General features: G+C 48.4%; 4 protein-coding genes across 4 annotated transcripts; 3 read left to right on the top strand and 1 right to left on the bottom strand.

Moving 5' to 3' along the window:
• Window positions 1-1,266: 1,266 nt before the first annotated feature.
• On the bottom strand, window positions 1,267-3,391 carry Aspvir_008040 (FACT complex subunit POB3; the record flags this gene model as incomplete). Its single annotated transcript, XM_043271216.1, has 7 exons — window positions 1,267-1,560; window positions 1,624-1,696; window positions 1,749-1,982; window positions 2,039-2,170; window positions 2,227-2,466; window positions 2,523-3,040; window positions 3,116-3,391. 7 exons carry the CDS (start codon window positions 3,389-3,391, stop codon window positions 1,267-1,269), a joined length of 1,767 nt encoding a protein of 588 aa, XP_043127151.1.
• A 1,811-nt stretch (window positions 3,392-5,202) lies between these two features.
• On the top strand, window positions 5,203-6,658 carry Aspvir_008041 (acyl-CoA desaturase; the record flags this gene model as incomplete). Its single annotated transcript, XM_043271217.1, has 2 exons — window positions 5,203-5,488; window positions 5,562-6,658. The coding sequence occupies 2 exons, from the start codon at window positions 5,203-5,205 to the stop codon at window positions 6,656-6,658; spliced, it is 1,383 nt and encodes a 460-aa protein (XP_043127152.1).
• Window positions 6,659-8,453: 1,795 nt separating this feature from the next.
• Window positions 8,454-12,237, top strand: Aspvir_008042 (putative cellular morphogenesis protein (Rax2); the record flags this gene model as incomplete). The annotated part of the gene is made up of 3 exons (XM_043271218.1): window positions 8,454-9,612; window positions 9,676-11,940; window positions 12,002-12,237. The coding sequence occupies 3 exons, from the start codon at window positions 8,454-8,456 to the stop codon at window positions 12,235-12,237; spliced, it is 3,660 nt and encodes a 1,219-aa protein (XP_043127153.1).
• Window positions 12,238-14,371: 2,134 nt separating this feature from the next.
• Aspvir_008043 (uncharacterized protein) lies at window positions 14,372-16,762 on the top strand (the record flags this gene model as incomplete). Its single annotated transcript, XM_043271219.1, has 4 exons — window positions 14,372-14,483; window positions 14,577-15,174; window positions 15,233-15,873; window positions 15,939-16,762. 4 exons carry the CDS (start codon window positions 14,372-14,374, stop codon window positions 16,760-16,762), a joined length of 2,175 nt encoding a protein of 724 aa, XP_043127154.1.
• Between the last annotated feature and the right edge of the window lie 108 nt (window positions 16,763-16,870).

Raw genomic sequence — 16,870 nt, forward strand, 5'->3', positions numbered from 1 at the left:
TATATCTATGGTCCGACAATCAATAAAAGCCCACACAGCTCTTATAGTTAGCTTAGCGCATAGGATTTAATGATATCAAGAATTTCCCCCCGATTTTGACAACATCCCATCATTCATATCAAGTGTATGTACGATATTGCGAGCCATCTGTCTGGCCTACTCTGTAATACTGATGGTACCGCGGTTACCTGTTCAGTCAGGGGTAAAAAACAGCCTCCCATGGAACTTCCCGTCAAGATTCAAACGGAAATTTAGCCACCGACCAATCATTAACTTGATTAGCGGCCTGAGGCAGGATCGGATTACCACCATGGATGGTCCATCAAATTGGTTTGGTAGAGTTGAAATCTGGGCAGTCAAGATTCATATTTTGATTGCTATATCCTTTATGCAATTGTTTTGCAAGATTCGGGGATACTCTGAGGTCGGGATAGAGTTAGCGAAGATAAGAATTTACCGATATGGTGCCATCATCAATATATATCCAGCTTATATTCCGGGTTATTCAAGGCATACAGAACTATTCCATGGGAGCACACACCGTTGTGAAGTAAGGTAACATATCGGCAGTATTGGGATGTAGTACAAATCTGCAGGCAGGGTTTGAGAGCACTTTATTAAATGAGATGAGTTAGGTTGGATGCTTAACTGTAAGGGCAGATTTACTAGGTAGTGCTTGATAAGAATAAGTAGCGCTTCGAACTATCACAAAGGCCAAAGAGCTGACTGCTGCTTCTAATGTAGCTTTACAGAGATCTACATATTGCATACAAAACTGCATTGTCCATTGTAGACAAACAATGCCCGATGAAATATGACTAAGATGGACACGGTTTAATGCATACTCATGAACTTTCCCCCAGCCTAACTCAAGCAGTAAGTCTGCATCTGTTAAAGGGATAGACCCAATCCTGCTTGGCATATGGGCCTCCCTTTCCGGGTTAATTTTCAATAGATTTGCCACAAACGGAGAGCTGCCGCGATAGACGAATGCTTATGCAACTTATCAGAACCAAAGTAAGCTCAAGCAATAGTGACCGGGGCCTTCACCAAGAGATCTCTGTATTTGCAATTAAAGAGTAGACTATATCTAGATATTGGCTCAGAATCGAGAGTCATACTTCATTAGAATCAACATAAATTACCATGACAGTCTGTAGATTGATGGTACAGCCATTCTGTGAAGGGAAAGAGAGTTCGCTTCCAATTGTATTCACTATACAACCATGGTCATAAGTATGTCGATTTTGTCCAGAACAGACCAAACTACTTCCCAATCTTGCTCTTCTTCTTGGGTCGTTCCTCTTCCTCTGACATGTCCACATCTTCCTCGTCATCGCCGGCGTCCGAAGCGTCATCCATCTCTGCGTCACTTGCGCTGCCGCTGCTTTCGTGCTCAGAATCAAATTCTTCCGCAACGTCTGATTCAGAATCCGCATGGAAGTCTTCGTCAACAGATTCTTCATCCTCATCTGCTGAGCCGCGATCAGCCCGCCCGGCATCCTCATCACTAGACATCATGTCATCGTTGTCAAGGGCAGCGGCAATGAGTGCCGAGGTCTGTTGCAATATATTAGCATCTATTGACCAGAAAGTTGTGGTTTGTTGTCGGAGTACACATACGTCATCCGACATCTCGTTCTTAAACCGAATGTTCTTGGCCTTGAAGAATTCCTCAAGTGGTTGTTGCTCCTCACTGTGGTAGGTATTAGTGACACTAGTGGCATGTAGTTCTGGAAATAGCATACCGGTTGATGTTACTAAACTGGTGTTCACCCATTCCAGCCTTCAATGTGACCGTAATATCGAATGTTCTACTTGCGGACACGGCGCCACCAACACGAGACATGGTGATAACAGCAATATTCTCAATCTGCACATAAGTAGCGGGCTTGGGTACGAAAATCAAGCTCTTGTCCAAGAAGTACAAAAGACCTTCGTTGGCTTTGATCGAGCATTTGACTCCGCTGTGTCCGTGGTGGCTATTGCACATAGTCAGCACGGGTCAGGCGAATTGGGAACAATAAGTATGACTGACCTGACAAAGTCCTTTGATGGCATGATGACTTTCTTGCCAGACAGGCCACGGAAGATCTTGGTGACGACCTGATGAATCGGCTCTTCGTAACGAGGCTCCAGCTTATCCTTGTAGCGGGATTCCAATAGCTCCCTACAGAAAATTAGTTCCAAGTTCGACATCAAAACAACATTTCGAAGGGAACCGACTCTGTCATGTTGAGCTCCAGGCTGATTTCTTCATCGAGCTTCAACTGCATGACCAGGAAAGGATACCGAGTCTGACCTTGCCGTAGAGGAGGGTCAAGACCTAATACAATGAGTGTGTGCATCTCGTCGTTCTTAGGAAGCAGGAAGAATTTCTTGATAGAGGCGTATTGAATCTTGTAGTCGTATGTTTTGCCGCGAAGTCGGAAGGACGATTCGTACATGTCGATATCAAAGCGACCTCTGCAGAGTTCCTTAGTATGAAACCGCGGAAAGGCGCGTTCAACGGAGAGACGTACCTGGGTGTAAGATGAAGGACATCAAGGAACGTAGCAAAGGTGTCACCAGCGACATCGCCAATCTCTGCCTTCTCCATAAGAGTCTCATAGAAGAGGTTGGCCGCATTCTGTTCTTCGCCTTCTTCCTCTTCTTCTCCGTTCTCCTCATCATTTTCTGTCTTGATGCCCTTCTCTGTCTTGACCGCCGTCCCCGGGATGTAGAAACGCATCTCGACCAACTCATCCGGACCCGCAGCAGCTTTCCGACCGCGGTTCTTTGTGCTTCCAGAAGGTTGGGCATTGGCGTCGCCGTCTGATGTAAGAGCGAACTCGACTGCGACCTCGTTCTTACCCGCCAGGTTTGTGTTCGAGATTTCCGAATACGGGATCTCAAATGCAGGCCGATTCTGAACGCTGAAAGCGAGTTCTGCTTTTGTGAATTCTGCTTTACCCCAATTCCACCCTCGTAGTGCATGCTCGCGGTTCTCAACATTGATGCCGTACCAGATCTTGAACGCCTTGCTCAATCGTTCGAAGTCCTATTCAAAATCCGCAAAGTCAATAAAACAGTGCCCAGATCTACCATTAAGGTTGGTTTTCGCCACCAGTCCTACCTCTTGGTCAAACCCGTCTAATTGAATCACACCCGATGAGCGCGATAGGATTTTTAGCTCATATCCCTTCGCTGCCCGGCTCCATTGAGCTGCTCCGATATTGTTGCTATCAAGTGTGAAGGTATCACCGCCGCCAGAAGGGCGCCATCCCAAACCACTCTCAGCGAGCTTGCATTTTCCGGGCTGTTTTGAGAGGTCGAGGTAGATGTTGTCAAATGCCTCCCTATGAATGAGATGAGTATAACGAGTCAAAGAGAGCGAGTGCGACGAAGGCATCTCACATTGTGGAGGGTTTTTAGAGCAATCCGCCCTTGAATGTAAATCCACAACTCCTGATTTCAGCGTCAAGAACGAAGAGAGAGCGGAATCGCGATACTGTATGTGGCGATCAAAGCGTAGTCAGAGGTCAAATAGCTATCAGCTGCTGAGCTTCACTCTGAGATGTGCGCTTTTTTGGAATTTGGACTTTCGCGTTGCGCGCGGCAGTCGGCAACTCACGCGGTTCTCATTTAAGTTGGCGCCACTTCTTGCACTAACAAACTCGCTGCCTCAGGCCCCAATAAATGCTCAGCCACGGGGTGCCCTCGCTCTCCCAGAATTGTCCTATCCATGATATGATACGCCCAAATCATTCGCTTCCTTAACAGAAATAGCTCATCCAACGACCTAGGGACTGCTGAGGTACAACCTGATAGTTGACAACAGCACTGTGGAATGAGAGACTCTGGCTCAAATAATTTGAGCTATCTAAACAAATAAGCTATGGCCATCAAGGGCACGCATCACTCCTGGATTCATAGCGGGGAGATGTCCGCTCGAGCTGCGGCGAGTGCTTGGTGTAGCGCTCTTCGAAATCAATTTTGACCAGCGCGCTGATCAGATAGAAGCCTCATCCCTCAGCACATTGTCATGTTCATCATCTGTTATGGCTGGCAACCAGCCGGGCTACTGCCACACAAACTCCCGGACTACAGCTATCACATCTAGGAAATCAGTAAACTGCATTCATCCGCCGCTGATGAGAAGAGACGAGGCAACGCGGCTTTCCTCCCTGCGTCCGTCAGCCCTCTCAATCGACGATATGGACCCCGCCGTCCTCGAACTTTCGCCCGGCGCAATTGTTCAGTTTTACTCCAAGGAGGGTATGCCTTGACATGCCACTAATTAAGCCCTCAGTACAGCGAATGCAGACGATATTAAGCAACCGGTGGTCCAGACTACACATTGGTCCCGTCTTAGAGGTGAAGAGCTACCGAAGCAGCAGGGCTTTGAATAGACCCAGCGTATGGCTCATATGGCAAAGCTTCTGCTTGTGTGCAACAGAACACTCGGACCTTCTGATAGCTGTGAATCTAAGCTACATGCAGGGAGGGGATAAAACTGGACCAGGTGCAGATGATGATAATAATTGGACTGTGGCCGAAAGCTATCATACATGGCAGGCTTTGGATGAGTCGCCATTCTCAACCACCAGAAAACACTCCAAGAAGTTCTCCCTCACAAGGTCATATCAACTTTCCACGTAGCTCCCTATACAGTTATCACACGACGCCTCTGGTGGCCATGGTGAGCTATGTCGCTAGCTCTCGCACCATAAATTGAGATAGCAGCCTACCTCCACCCCTCCATCCCCTCTACAACTCTCCGAGTTCCACATGCGCAGAAAAGTTCATATAAGCCAGGTTTCTGCGAATTATGCTTAGTGCTACATTCAACTTGCTGCCGGAATTGATTATAGTTCCTGAAATCTTTGGGTTATGATCTGCTGAGGTCAATCTCATTGTGTCTCACGATTGTTGCGCAGTTCCCACCCTCTCAACAGATTTCCCCAACAACATCAACACTAATATCAGGTTTGAAAAGAACAACGTCGATATTCCTTCGATTACTATTCGCAGGGATGCAAAACATGGCATGTCCGATTTGGCAGCCTCTTTGTTCAGCTTCCCAACGAGTCATTAATCGTATAGATCACCCAAAACTTAACCAGTCACTACCTATTCACTAACGACGCTGAAGATTTTCTTCTTTTTCTGACATTCTTCCTCGAACAAATAGATGGATCGACAACTTCTACGACGAACACAATGATCTCTGATAACGTCCAGGACCCTGAGGCCAAGTCCGATGATGGCGCCACTGATCACGCTCCCATATGGAAGAGTAAAAGTACCACCGCCAGAACATCGCATATCACTGAGCAGCCCATGACATGGTCAACCTGGCATCGGCATATCAATTGGCTGAACTGCTTCTTCATTCTTTTCGTCCCCCTTCTGGGTTGTATTGGGGCCTACTGGACCCCTCTACATCCACGCACAGCCCTCTTTGCGCTTGTATTCTACTTTAATGCAGGCCTGGGCATCACTGCTGGTAATCTCCTTCCTTCCCACGTTTTATCCACCTCTCCCTTCATTGTAAATGGTGAGATCGCTGATTTTTGCAGGATATCACCGATGCTGGGCGCATTGCTCGTATAAAGCTACCCTCCCCTTAAAGCTTTACCTGGCCGCCGTCGGCGTCGCTGCGGGCCAGGGCTCGATCCGCTGGTGGGCGCGTGGCCACCGAGCTCACCATCGCTACACGGATACAGAGAAGGACCCATACTCAGTCCGGAAAGGATTGTTATACTCGCACATCGGATGGCTCGTTATGAAGCAAAACTACAAGAAAGTTGGCCGCACAGATGTCACAGATCTCGACGCAGATCCTGTGGTGGTCTGGCAGCACAAGCACTATATCAAGTCCGCCCTCTTCATGAGTTTAATTCTTCCTACTCTGTTGTGCGGCTTGGGATGGGGTGATTGGCAGGGTGGGTTGGTATATGCTGGGATTCTGCGTGTTTTCTTTATCCAACAAGCCACCTTCTGTGTTAATTCACTGGCTCATTGGTTGGGTGAGCAGCCATTCGACGACCGTAATTCCCCGCGGGATCATGTCATCACAGCACTGGTGACCTTAGGTGAAGGGTATCATAATTTCCATCATGAATTCCCTTCCGATTATCGCAATGCAATTCAATGGTGGCAGTATGACCCGACCAAGTGGATGATCTGGATCTGGAAACAGCTTGGGCTCGCCTACGATCTCAAGCAATTTCGTTACAACGAGATTGAAAAGGGACGACTGCAGCAGCTGCAGAAGAAGGTGGACCAGAAACGCGCGACTCTAGACTGGGGCATTCCCCTCGAACAACTTCCTGTGGTAGACTGGGATGAGTTTGCTACTAAGTCGAGGTCGACTAACAAGGCCCTGGTGGCCATTGGTGGCGTCATTCATGATGTCTCCGACTTCATCAAGGAGCATCCAGGAGGCAAGGCATTCATCTCATCGGCCATCGGAAAAGACGCCACTGCTATGTTCAACGGAGGGGTCTATCAGCACTCCAACGCCGCCCATAATCTGCTATCGACTATGCGCGTTGGGATCCTTCGCGGTGGATGTGAAGTGGAGCAGTGGAAGTATGTCACGTCTGAGGGTAAACGACCCCTGGGAATTGACTCGGAGAAGCCGCAGATTGATCACGCTGGAAACCCCAGGTGAAAGTGGCGCAATCGGATCGACAGTGGTTCATGACTCTGGGTAGACCGGCCAACTGCAAAAGGACCAGATTAATGTTAGGGTTGTAGATAGCATACCCTCGCTCAAGGACCTATTCATACTCAGCAATGGTTCTCCCACTCCTTCTATGAAGGCAACACCCGCTTCTACCACAACAGCTTGGTAGAAGTTGTGAGACTACCTAGATTCAAAGTTTGGAGAAGGTAGCATATACATACGTAATTTTGCCTTTACTTCAGTACACATGCGCAGTATGCACAACGTTCTGACTCATTTCATGTCCTCGATTGGCAACGACCAAATAAGTGATTATGGACGCTGCTTTCAGTAACTATCATTGTACTGTTTTCCAGCACAGTGTACCATTACATCGCAAGGTTTTGGGCACAGCCCGGATTGAAAAAAGCCGAAGAGAAATCACCACAGGAATTATCATCATATTGGTCGCCCATTGTTTCATATCACGGAAATCAAACAACGACGATGTTCCCTGCAATGTACTATGTGCTTAATTGCAGGAGTTCGATACTGCTAGATTGATAGTTGACCTTTCGACAATCATGTCATTATTATTATTATTCTTCAACTTATACCTCTAGGATCCTACATGAACTGTTAAAGAGCGGCATAGTATTTAGCAGATTCCAGATACGTCATCATCTACATTCGGTGGTTTGGCCACTTGATACTAGTACTATGATACTATGAATAGCATTTAGCGTCGAGGTTTTTGACTTAGCAAGGAACCTTACTAGTTCCCAAACTCGATACCGTAGGTGTGTACTCAGGTATTTTGATGATACCTTACTAGTCTTGGTACAGTTGGATGATAGCACTTCGGGTACATGAGTAAATGTGAGGTGGCCGGCTTCAGGCACTGCACATATGTATTAATCTAAATCTCACGGCTATTATTGTCCTACCTTACTTCGACATTAAGCAGACCGAGTATCAACTTTCCCAACCCAAACATACCTACTACGTAGTAGTATGTGTACGGAGTTACAGCCCATCTGTCCCTCACCAGAGGGATTCATGCATCCTGCCTCCTCATTATTGCATGGCTTTCATCGTGATTCTGTGTATTGTGTACGGTACGGTACCTGGAATCTACCTTACGAAGTAGGTACTTACCTAGGCTCCTTAGGTACCGTACCTTACGTAGACGGCCGTGGCTGGTAAACAGTCGAGACGTGTTTTTACATACCGAACCACCTCAACTCTGTTTCGAAGTGGGCCGCTTAAATGACCAAGACGACCCGCAGTAAGTCGACCTAGACTTTTCGAGTAAGGGGTGTAATAATCGATTCCAAGTACCTTAGGCACCTGAAACCTAAGGTAAACGTGAACACCACCGCCATGCGCAAGACTTCAAGTCTTCGAACAGACGAGCCCTGCCATGTCATAATATTCTTTCGCATCATCCAACTTCATTCAGTCATTCGTTAACTTTCTTATCCTGCCCATTTTTATTCATGCATTGAGTCTTTTCCCTCTTGAGAACACGGAGTTCTATTCGTTCATTACCTATCGTTGTTTTTCCTATCCCCCTTTAGCACATTATTCGTGTTCCTCACTTCCACATTCATTTCCGAGTCTCTCCTTTGCCAGCCTCTTGCATGACTTTGGGTGGAGGAATTTGAGCTCATTATATAGAAACTCATCTTCATTCTCCACCTAGCCAGCTTTCTTTTTTTTACATACATCTTGGGTCAGGATTTCTGCAACAAACTTCAGGGCGATTACTCTCTCTCGCCTGTCGTCGCGCCCCTAAACAATGAGGGCTGCCTCACTGTCTGGGCCTGCGACGGCTGGTTTTTCGTACGCCCTCCTATTGAACTTTTTGCCAATCTTTCAAGCAGTTCCTGCTTTGGGACTGTCATTTACTTCAGTTTCAGAACCTCAGTTGGATCTGTCGCCTTTAGGCCGAGTCGCTTTTACGGGAGATTTCGATGCTGCGTCAATTTATTCATATACCGAACAATCGAAGACAGCTTCGGTCCACGATGCCGGACAATCGATTCTGACACCACTTCCAAATGGCGGACTTACAGCGCTTTCGTCATCCGATGCCCAGATTCGTGCAATGTGTGCGTTCACGCGAAAGGATGGAACCTATGAGGGCATCTTTGTCGGAGGGAACTTCACTAAGCTAGGCGACGTTGAAACCAAGGGTGCAGCGCTATACAAGCCTGACTCCAACGAAGTTACAGCTTTGCCTGGCCTTTCAGGGTCGGTCTCTGCGCTGCTGTGCGACCAGGAGACCAACAGCGTCTACGTGGGTGGTTACTTCAAATACGAGAACACATCGAACGCGGTCGCTTGGGTCGGAGGTGAAGGCTGGCAGACACTGTCCTTCGATGGGCTCAACGGACCGGTGGAATCCATCCTGAAGAATGACGATGGTCATATAATTTTCGCTGGATCATTCGATGGCGTCGGCAATTCCACATCTTCCAAGAAGCAGCAGCAGATTGTCAACCTCCAGGATGCCACAATTACCTCCGATGCAGTTTCCTCGAGATCAGGCTACAGTGACCCGAAGAATGTTATCTGCCAAACTAGTGGCGAGGACGGCGAAGGAAAGACATGGCTGCTTGCTGATTACTCGCCAGGCTTCTGGCGAGCAGATATGGGTTTTGAGTACAGACCAACTAAACTCCGTCTGTACAATACCCATTTCGAGGGCAGGGGCACCAAAACCTTCCTGTTCAGAAGGCTTCCGGACAATGGCATCATGAACTTCACATACACAGATCCTAACACCGGCTACGACGTTCATTGCGACTCTACCTGCGCCATGTCCAACAGCACAGACGAGAAATACCGTGACTTCGAATTTGTGAATGTCGTGGGCATGAGCGGATTCCAAATTGAAATTTCCGACTGGTATGGATCTGGTGCCGGATTGAATGGAATTGAGCTCTTTCAGGAAGGTGAGTTCACTGCATAAATATGGTTTTTCAACTGTTTGCGCTTGCTGAAACTGAATATGACAGGAATCTTCGCCTATGCCGTGGATGCGTTTAACGAGCCCACATGTGCAAGCATCAAGTATCCTTCCAAAGCAACCCGGACGGGCTCTTGGTCGACAACGAAGTCCGGACAGAGTTCATCCGAGTACTTAACGGCTGATGTCACCGATTCTACTGCAGACAGCACTTCTGTGGTCTTTGAACCCGACGTCAAGCAGTCCGGAAACTATAGTATCCTTATCTACACCCCTGGATGCACCCAAGATGGAACCTGTGGCTCACGCGGTATCGTCAACGTGACAGCCACTGTTACAACGGATTCCGACGAGCATATTCAGACTGTGATCCACCAAACGAATCTCTACGAAAAGTATGACACCATCTACACCGGTCATGTCGATGCCAGTGGTAGTTCGTTTCGTCCAAAGGTGACGCTGATTCCGGTGGCCGGCCAAGGAGACATCACGGTGGTAGCATCAAGGGTCAAGTTTGTGCTCACGGATGCATCAAGCAATTCGACAACTGGAGACTTGAATGGACTTTTTGAATATGATCCCACTTCCAAGGCTACAAGTGTGAATCTGACACAATCTGCCGTTGATAAAGCGGGGTTACAGCTTGACTCTGGTGCTTCTGTGAAGACATTGGCCAAGCATGACAATAGAATCTATGCTGGCGGAAACTTCTCAGATTCTTCCATTCACAATATCATGTTTTTCGGTGATGGAAATGCGACTGCAATGACTGGGGGTGGTCTGAATTCTGAAGTCACATCGATGGCGGTGCTGGACGACTTCCTCTACGTGGGAGGAAACTTTACCGATACATCTGATGGCGGCAATCAGAACCTCGAACACGTCGCAGCTTATTCCTTCGATACTAAAACCTGGTCAGCTCTGGGCGGCGGTGTTAATGGTCCTGTGGACCGGATAATAGCTTTACAGTTGAACTTCTCCATGGATCTCAATGAGACTGTGGTTGGGGTGAGCGGTGACTTCAGCCGAATACTCTCGTTTGGCAATGAATTAGCTTCCGATGTATCTGGGTTTGCTGTATGGGTTCCCTCGCACAAAAACTGGCTTCAAAATCTTAACGTCAGCCAAATCGAGTACGCCGGGCAATTAGCCGCTTACGCCAAACATGAAAACACAAGTATCCTCGCAGGCAATCTAGCTTCAGGTGGTATTGCAGCGGCAGGCGCTGTGGCGCTGTTGTATAATGACGGGATGAGTCTGGACCCCTTGTTGACAAAGGTGGGCGGAACTAATACCAGTGCTGGGACATTCACGGGTACTTATGACACAAATTCTGGCCGCAACCTTACTATTCTTGGTGGTCATTTCACCACTACCGCCAGCGATGGCTCTTCAGTCCAAAATCTCGCTATTCTGAATGGCGCTGACAAGACTATCCGCGGCATTGGCTCGGGACTTGACAGGAATTCCACCTTTTTGACCTTGACCGTCTCGGACGATACCCTGTTTGCAGGTGGGAACGTTACCGGAACCGTGGGCAATTCCATGATTAATGGGTTCGTGGCATACAACTTGAAGAATGAGTCGTTCGTTGAGAATGTTCCTCCCCCATTTACCGGGAAAGACGTCTCAGTCAATGTAATAGCCGCCCGCCCTGGAACTACCGAAATCTATTTCGGAGGCAATTTCCAAACTGCTGGAGCGCTGCCTTGCCCCGCCGTCTGTTTTTATGATACAACCGAGGCACAGTGGAATCGACCAGGCGTGACTCTATATGGTAACGTCTTGGCACTGAAGTGGATCAGCAACAAGCAATTGATTGCAGTTGGAAATCTTACTGTTTCGGGAAATCAGACTGTCGTCGCAACCTACAATCCTAAAGATCAGAGCTGGGAGCCGTTGGCCGGGACCTCTACGGCCGACACTCTTGGAACTGTCACAGCTTTTACTCCTGCGAACACGGACCTTTCAAGATTCTGGCTCGCTGGAGAATCGAAGAATGGCTCTGCTTTCCTCGCAAGTTACGATGGATCTAATCTCCACTTCGCTGGAAGCATTTTCGGCGACGGCACGACCATACGCAGCCTTGAGATCCTCCCTCTGTCCCAGAAGCATCGTGATATTTCTGTTCTCAATGATGACCAAACCCTGCTGATCACAGGACAACTTGTGATTCCCGATTTCGGCAATGCATCCGCTGCTCTATTCAATGGAACCACTCTGACTCCGTTCCTCCTGTCCTCGAAGTGGAACGGCCAGTCAGGCAGTATGTCTCAATTGTTCTACGAGAACAAGAATCCTTACACTAGTGGTGGTCAGTAGTACACATGGGGTTTAACTTGGCTTTTAGTCACATATGCTAACTCTTGCCACAGGCCATCACCACTCGAACGGAATAGTGGTCCTCGTAGCTTTCTGCTGCGCTCTTGGTTGCGTGTTCCTGATTGTCATTGCCGGAGTTATCTTCAATAAGATTCAGCGGCGCCGCCAGGGCTATATGCGCGCCCCCCAAGCATATGGAACCGACCGGCCGTCGACCATGCGACGGGTTCCTCCGGAATACCTGTTCAACACACTCAAGCATCCGAACCCAGGAACACCAGTGATATGAGTCGAGATCCGGACTCGATGATATTTGTCCATAATTGAACAGGAAAACGACTCAAAAACTCAAAAACATCATGTTCTTGATTCTGTCTGGTACCTCCAGAACGGCGTTCGTGGGAAGCGTCTATTGCTTTATACCCTAATTAATGTGTCTTCAATTTTTCTATTGATAATGTCGATTTCTAATTCTCCGCTGGCCAGGTCTTGTCCGATCTCATACCCGCCTTCTTTTCCTGCCGATCCCTCTACCATCTTTGCTTGTCAATTGGTCAGGCCAGGCAGGTCGCGCTGGCGGTGGGAAGATCGATTCAGATCACTATGCTATTTGGTGCTATTTCATCTGAGCTCTACCCTAGCCTTTAACTTCTTCGTGCCCGGGGTTGGCATGTCCCGGTCCCCCTAAGCACGCTTTATCATGTTTCACTAGATGGACATAAATACATCCCGCGCGAGATCGCGGTAATGAAATGATACAGAATTCTACCTCGTTTCTTAGCACCTTATTTCTTCTATCACTTTCGTAGCCTTACCTACCGGGACTGTTGATTACATTCTTTATATACGATCTTGGTGACTCTACTGTCCAGATGGCGGATACCAGCAGAAATAGTATCGACACCACGATACAAATTTGAATCTATCTATACTGAATAATAGACTCGCCAGCAATCGAGCGGTCTGGCTTTTGGATCCCTTGGAAGTGGATGGCACAAAGATTAGCGCAAGGACACCACAGACGCATTTTTTTTTGAAAGCTCGTGGTTCGAGTCAGTCTTTTTCTTCTTTTAAAGAGGACCAGCATTGCTACCACTTCGCCATTTCTCAATCTCATGTCTCCCCGCGTCGAGATCCAATGCTTGATATAACTCAGAATGCCATTTGAAATGTTGATTGCATCTTGATTGAATGAACGCCTTTGTAACAGAATAGGAACTCTCTCCCAAGTTCTCATGTGCCACCTTGCTGTCAATCCACAAATTATGTTGATCCTGCCCTGAAGCTATTCTGGCTGTCAGCTTATGACCTATTTTTGTTTATATGAAAGCCATACTAGTCAATCAGATCGCGCGACCCACTCAGTGGTCACCTCTCCCTTCCTTTTCCTAGGCGTCAGCGGATTGATTCGCATTTCAACCTTCCGTTTCCCCTTTAGTAGTTTTAAACATGCTTCCTTTGTTTGATCAAGTGACAACAGTGTGTGTTAACTGTGTAGGGGACAGGGGAGGTTAAGTAGAAGATGCCATGGCAAGCCAATCCCGGCAAAGGCAGTAGGAGCCTCAGGCCGAAAAAAGGTCCCGCGCAGTAGTCCGATCTCAGGTGACACTCCGGACACTCTCACTCTCCGGTCGGTCGGCATTTGGCCTCGTAGACTCTCAGGCTGTCATGGGGAATTGGGGTCAGTCAGGGGGACTCGGTGCCCTGTGCGATCCCCGGCCACGAACCCCCGCTTTCTCTCCCTCCCATTCTCTTTCTTTTTCCGCGATCCAACAAAATTCGTCTCCTTCGCGTTGTCATCATAATCATTCGGCTGTCCTCAAAGAGACGGTCTTATTCTAATATAAGTATTATCCATTAATCCTAATCATTGTTGCGCTTTGATAAACGAAGCGCCATCCCTGTTCTGGCAGTTAATTTTCCCGACTACATTCTTCTCCACGCCTAGCTTACACCAACATCGTCCACACTTTACATCGCATACTCGCTTCGTTTCTCGGATGCTGCAACTCACTCGCTATCGTTGCCATCCGGTATGCGATCCCGCACAGGCTGGTATGTAACATGGGAAGGAGGACTTAGCGCTTGCTCGTTTATAACTTGCACTCCTACATGATTTCCTACACGAATCTTGCCATGTATCGCACCATCTTCGACTACGGATCGACTGTGCAAAGATCACAAGAAAGAGACTGAGAGACTGACGTTTGTCGTTCATCGCAGTTTGACGTGCCGAACTCGAAAGCTGAAATGTAAACTTCCACCCTTCGCTCTCGTCGCAGTGCCTCTCAACGTGTCGGAAAGTGACTAAAACCCGTGAATTAGGTGATGAGCAAAAACCGCAGTGTTCCCAATGTCGCAAAGGATCCAGGGAGTGTCGCCCTAGCGAGGGTGTTATTTTTCGGCATCAGCAAAATGCTTCGATGAACAAGAGTATCGATGACTCGTCGAATGGCCGCGGTAGTCTGAAAGGGTTTTATTCCTATAAGAATACTTTCAATGAAGACAGTGTCTGGCTGGATATACCTAAGGATGGTACGGACGAATGATTCCCGTTGCGCTCTTATTCCGCTCGAGCGTCTTGCATCTCTTGATTCGATGAGCTGATATAGCGATGTTGCTCTCTAGTGGTCTTTGTCGACAATTCCGATCCGTGTGCGGAGGAGCTGGAGACTGTTCTGGGAGAATCTGAAGCCGCTGTTCTAGCCTCCAAGGCTCACCAAAAAGGTTTACAGACGCCTTCCTCTGCCGACGGGGAGATTCGAGGCTTGGAACACTTGTCCACAGCGGGATCTACTAATCGGTACCCTTTTTCTCCCCTCACTACCGACAACGGATCTCACTCTCTGGCACCGGATCACATTGCGCATTCCAATATCCTAGACCTTACAGCCCCTTCAATACCGTCTGGACCTTCAACCAATGTACCTCATACTGCATTGGCCCCTCAACCATCACCTCCGATATCAATATCTTCTTTCTCCAACCCCAACAGCAACAACACGAACAATGACATCAAATTCATTTTGAATCCTTCCCAGACTCTATCACCACCTATCGATCCTGGTACCCAGCATACCTCGGAGCCGATGGTCTCTTCAATTCCCTCCAGATCAGTTTTGCCACGAAATGCCGGGAATGCCGAACAGAAGCCCGAGCTGCCAGTGGAGACCGACTATGAGGTTGTCTTTCTCCTGAGACACTTTTCTGAAGCGCCGGGGTTGTGGTATGTCTTTGTCTCCACCCTCAGTAGGATAGTAGATCTTCTAACGGGAACTATATAGGATGGATCTCTTCGATTTAGGGACTTACTTCGCATCGCTCGTTCCGGTCAAGGCTCTCACGAATCCTCTTCTCAAGTATGCCGCGTGTGCATATGCTGCGAAACAGCTTGGTCGCGTGAAGGGTGCAAAATCTCCTTTTGGTGGCGTCAGCGGAAAGCAGGCTTTCACGGAGACCTGGCCTGATGGGAGAGGTATAGATTGGACCTGGTGTGGTGCCAAGTACTATGAAAAGGCCATCCAGCTCTTGGTGAATGAGCTGCAACCTGACGAAGGTCCGCCACCTTTGAGCACTCCGGAGGCATTTGGTCAGTGGCAGGCTGCCGAACTGTGCCAGAACCACGACAATTCTCGCAAACGTAGAAGACATAATCGACCATCTAGCGGTGTCCATTCCGACGAAGTTCTCGCCGCAACGGCGATATTATCCATCTATGAATTCCTTGATGCGACTGGTACGGCGTGGAACCGGCACCTGAGTGGTGTGAAATCCTTGCTGGATGTCGCTGAAGTCGGTATGTTGCCACTTGAGCAACACCCTTCTCCAGGGGATGGATCGCTTCAGCCACCTAGGAAGTTCGGGCTTTCGAGAGCCAGGAGGGCAACATTCTGGAACTTTGCTAGGCAAGACTACCTGGCTGCATGTAAGTGCGCTCGGATGTGCCAGTCCCCTCCCCATGTTCAGGAGCCTAATGAGCATCTCATACAGTCATCAACGAGACGCAAACCAGGCTGAATACCGATGACGTGGTATTGTGGACTGAAGCTGGTCTTCAGCTCGACAGTATGGGATTCGTGCGTACCACCAATTTGAACGCGGCCGGCTATCCCGAAGAGGGCGACGAAATGAAGGAGGATCTCATTTCGAATGCTCTCGTGTGGATAGCTTCCAAAATTGTCAATTTCATCGGCGCTGGAGATAGCCTTCACTTGACGCACACTGGTGCGGTTACCGCAGGCCAAATGAGTCTTTCTCAACAAGCTCTCCTTGAACGTTGGCATCGTCTCGAAGCCGAGCTTGACACATGGTACAAGAGGCTTCCGACTAGCTTTCGACCGTGCGCGCGTATCGACTTATCCAACGTTCCTCACCCAAGAACGGCCGAAGATGAGGATGCAGCCTCATTGTCTGAAATATGGTTCAGCATCCCGATGTGCTCGTCGGCTATACAGCATTATCACATGGCTCGCATTCTTCTACTTATCAACAAGCCTCATGATTCAATCAATAGGAGAAGTGGCATAACAAACCGACTTAACTCGTACCGCTCTATTGAGAATGAGATTCGCTTCCATAGCCGCGAGATTGTCGGCATCTCGTTGGCTCGTCCTCATGGCTCCGTTCGTATTAACTCTCTCCAGCCGTTGTTTGTGAGTGGTCAATGTCTCACTGAGCCTCGTGAACGACGGGTAGTTTTGCGTTTGCTGCGGGGAATAGAAGCTGATCTTGGTTGGGCAACCGAGTATCGCGTAAAGCAGTTGCTCAGGGAGTGGGGATGGGATGACGCATCCAGCTCGACTGGGGGCTCTTAAACTGTCGTATTCCAGTCCATTCCGATATCACATTCACCTCACCCCTCCCGTCTACGGGGAGATTTCAATTCGGCTTCGGAAGCTTCCTGCCTTAGCACTCAAATGTGC

The sequence above is a fragment of the Aspergillus viridinutans genome, assembly GCF_018404265.1.
Source record: "Aspergillus viridinutans IFM 47045 DNA, scaffold_6, whole genome shotgun sequence".
Taxonomy (NCBI): Eukaryota; Fungi; Ascomycota; class Eurotiomycetes; order Eurotiales; family Aspergillaceae; genus Aspergillus; species Aspergillus viridinutans.